At 44.4% G+C, this 4,304-nt stretch overlaps 1 protein-coding gene across 1 annotated transcript in view; it reads right to left on the minus strand.

Moving 5' to 3' along the window:
- The window catches only part of LOC104531331 (cytochrome P450 2W1), a 9,345-nt gene extending 7,244 nt beyond the window's left edge, over positions 1-2,101 (minus strand). The window contains exon 1 of the mRNA XM_010176187.1: positions 1,919-2,101. Within this exon, the coding sequence (XP_010174489.1) occupies positions 1,919-2,101 (183 nt within the window). The remainder of the gene's footprint in view (positions 1-1,918) is intronic.
- Between the last annotated feature and the right edge of the window lie 2,203 nt (positions 2,102-4,304).

The raw sequence follows: 4,304 nt of genomic DNA on the forward strand, positions 1-4,304 counted from the left end.
GAGGGACAGATACCAGAGATAAAGCCCTGAGTTTCTTAAATGAAAGGGGAATCAAAGCAAATAACCACTGGTCTGTTTAACCCAATAGATTCCATAAAACACTGTTTTTCTGAGCTCGTTGGGCCCAGTTTGGCACAGTGGGTTAAAAGAGGTAGAAGGTAACAAGACATTTTGGGCACCAACAGCAGCATAAAAGCATCATCACCGAGATCTGGCAGACAGGCTGTAATGTTACAGTCCACCACAAGAGGATGGAAGAGCAGAGGTGTCCTTATTTATTAGAAAAAGTTAAGAAAAGCTTTGTCACAATTAATGCAAAGAGGTCTATAGTACAACTCACCAAGAATGGACGTATGAAGGCATAAGAAGCCATTGCCCTTTCAGCTTGCCTTCGAAAATTACAACAATACCACACTCCACTATTTATTTCTGCTGCACCATAGCTTTGAAGCCACTGCACTGCAGGACTTTATCATGAGATCTGAGATACCAGGCAGCAGGAGGTCTCTGGAGGATCACAAACATGGTCCTGCCAGGACTTACAAAGAATTAAGACTTGACTAAGAGCAACAGAGTTGAAACTGCATAAAGCTGTCATAAGATCAAGCCTGCTGTCCCACAAAAGGAGACCAGTTCTGTCAACGTAAACCAGAGGAGGCTCCAAAGCTTAAGAACCTCTTCACTGTACTGAACAAGTAGCCCAGGCAGAGTCTAATCTATTCTTCAGCAATACAGCCAGACTTGTTCAATTTATGAAAAAAATTGAAAAAAAAAAAAAATAGTTCACAGGTCACTTATTTCAATAATTTGTTCAAAATAACTTCTTGGTTGCTGCATCATCTACTGTGCAACTATCACAACTTTTAAACCTTCAGGGATTCTCCTTTAGGGAGGATATTCTACTCCAGGTCATTTGTTTGGTATCACCCTCAAAGCCTTCTGGCAAGTCAGCTTTCAGATCATTGCTGCAGTTTCACAAGCTCAGTATAAAATCTCACCCCATCCATAGCTGCAGCCCAGGGGACCCTCTCACTGTCCTCTGCCCTTTGCAGTCAGGGCAGAGGGTGGTGAGAAGGTCCCCCAGGTTGCAACCATAGCCCTGTTCCTGTCTGGTTTCAGCAGCATACCCCTTTCCCAGGTGGATTCTTGATGCACAATGGGAAAATAAAAGGCATAGATGTGGCCAGTGTGCCCAATACCTGGGCAACGAGATGGAAACGAGACAGCTCCTCTTCCCTACATAGTGCTAAGCAGGTTGGAGGGCTGCTGGCAACCTGATGCTTGGTGAAAGGTGCAGGACATTTGCATCCCATGTCCTGACATGGGGAATGCCCACTGAGCCACATTTTAGCTCTGAGAGACTAAAGACATTGAAATTTCCCCTTTTTCTGGAGGACAGATGCGAGGCAACTGTGATTCCTACACAGAACCTTGTCTTGCATAAGTTGAAGTCATTCACTGCTTGAAATCATTTCTCCTACATCTCTTCTTCAGGTCATGCTATATTCATTCCCATTCTCATGAAAAACTGGCAACATAAGAAATACAAACTATTTTTGGCAACCACAATGAAGCATCCATCTTTCAATTTGGCTATGTGGAGACTCAAATATTTTAAAGTATTTCACAACACCAGGAAGATGCCAAAATTTAGATCCATCGGCTTGATCTGCTGCAGACACTCATAGTTTTCAATGCAAGAGTAGTTTTCATGTAAGCACAGCTCATATTATCATCACCCTCTGCAGAGCTGGGATTTAACAGTTCCCTTGGTCCTTCTGAAACCTTTAAAATATCATAGTTTTTTTAAAAATGCATTTGGCACCAGAAATTATCTCCAAACTGTCTCCAGAAGGGAATATTAAATAGGTACACGCTGACATTCAACGCCCTCAAAACAAAGGATGCTTGTTCTTACCTTCATTAGTGACTTGTCTTGTCTTCTCATGTCCAGCAAATGCAGGTTGCCAATGATTGGAAGAGGAAACGGACCAGGAGGCAAATTTAAAGCTGATTGCTTAAAAACTTTGAAAACATAGAGTGAAACTGATAAAAGCAATGTGCACACCCCACAGATGAAGAGGAGCATGAAGGCAGACATATTTTGGTGGAGCTTGCCTTTCTGGGAAGCCACTGAGACACCTTTATTAGAATCCTTGCATTATCGTATTATATTTATTCAGAGTAAATGATGTCAAGGGTTTTTCTGCACTTTGCCCAATCTTCCCCTCCACCCCCAGCTCTCCACAAAAGTTGGAATTTAAGTCCACAAAAGGCAAAGTCCAAGCACAACTCATGAAGGTGCAGGCTGCCAGGCTCTCTGCCGAGTGCAGCAGGGCAGGTTTGTCCATTTCCAAAGTCTAGCTCAGATTCTCCTGCCTGCAATAATTCCCCAGCACCCAGAAGTCCCACATCTGCTTTAGCATTAGGCAATGATAATTAAATTTGTCTTAAGATTTCCTCTTCATCCCTCTCTTCCATCCTCTGCATCTACCCTCCTCTGTGAACACAGACAGCTCTTTGCTTTGTCCCTTCTAGCTCTTTATCTTACCAATGCTGATCCCAAAATAATCCTTCAGGGTAGATAATCATTGCCCATCCCACAGTTCAGTGAAGGAGAAGCAGCTCCTACAGGCAACGAGACTTGCTCCAGGTCATACATGAAGCTGGGTGGACATAATCTTCCCTCTTCCACCTTCTTGTGTCCTTGCAGTGAAGCATTTTCTCCCAGTGCAGGGCAAAAGAACTGGGAAATCTTCGCATGTAAAAAAATCAGGGCCCATTGGTTTCCTGTGCAGATTGGGAGCTCTGTCGCTTATCTCTGCGCTCTTCCTATTCATCGATGTTTTGAACTCGAGCCATCCCAAAGACCTACACACTGTGCAGGCAGAAAGCTACTCCCCCTCATGTCACAGCAGCCCTATAGCCTGGCTTGAATAATTTGCCAGCCCTGTGTAAAACACCTAACAAGGCACTTTTACCGCTCCTGCTCTTCCTTACTATGGGCTACATCATAGAATCTCAATAAAATGCAGAGTTGCTGGCCTCCTCTTGGTTTTTTCCCCCATCAGAAGTTGGTGAAAAACTAATTCACTGCTGCAAACTCCAGAGTTGTAGTTCAGTCTCGTGCCACCCTCTTTTAAGGGTGGATCTTTCAGTGAGGGGCATTTCTTCCTGCTCCCCATCCAGTGTTAACTGGTACCACTTTCACTCTATACACAACAAAATGGATATGAAAATCACATCTTGGAGAGCTGGATTATTGAAGCAATATAAATGTGGAAGGCTTTGTAAAAGATCTGCTGTTCTCACTGGACCCTGGCAGCATCTAACGGGGTGAGATCTGTCAGGGACATTAGTGGAAACACACATCACTTTTTAAATTTAAATTTTTAAATTTACCCCAACCTCTCAAATGATGCAATGGACCCACAGGGAGGAAAAGAGCATTTGACTTTTCTTTTTTTTTTTTTTGAGCCCTTTTAGATCACAAGGATTTTTTACAGCTCCATATTATGCTACGAGATGGTATCAGCCTTGAGGATGCTTTGGGACTGTTCCAAGGTGCAGCAAGATTCACACTCACACCTGACACAACGCCCATTCAAACTTGGACTCTCCCATCCATCTCAGGCAGGTCATGGACAGACTGGAGAGGGCATGATCTCAGCTCATACCCAGTCCTCCCTCAAACCATCCATCCATCCCAAACCCACTTGTGTTACAAACAACAGCATTTGTGGTAAGAGCAGGAGACGGGGAGTCTGGATATAGGACGCATTTGCGTCCCTGCTTGGACAATGACTTGTCTATGTGGGTTTGAGGAGCACAGTGTAGGGCTGTGCCATGAATGCAGCCGTTGTGCCCGGAGCCCTGGGACTGACCCAGCTCCCACCCTTTTGCTCCAGCCATTTCTGGGAGGTCTTTTGGGCTCTGTGCAGAAAGGAGGTAAGCAGGACATGGTGTAGGAACAGCATTGTCTCACACTGTAAGAATTACTGAAAGCAGGAGGCAGAGAGATGTCACTCTGACACTAGCAATGTCTTTATGATTCCCAAAGAGAAGGGAGCAAGGAAGCAACCAGGCTGCCTCTCCCAGCCCTCTGCCCGCCCACAGGAGGAGAGGTTATTCATTACCTGCTGGATGAAGCAACCCGTGAAAGAGGCAAAGCTGGGCAAAGATAACAGCATCTTGGATGGCCTACAAAAACATTTTCACCTAAAAGATGTAAGTTAAAAATTAAAATTAATCTTTATCTAGGAGTAAATGATCTCTCTGAAAAACACCAAACCTCCCCATCAGGG

The sequence above is a fragment of the Antrostomus carolinensis genome, unplaced genomic scaffold, assembly GCF_000700745.2.
Source record: "Antrostomus carolinensis isolate BGI_N321 unplaced genomic scaffold, ASM70074v2 scaffold7339, whole genome shotgun sequence".
NCBI lineage: Eukaryota > Metazoa > Chordata > Aves > Caprimulgiformes > Caprimulgidae > Antrostomus > Antrostomus carolinensis.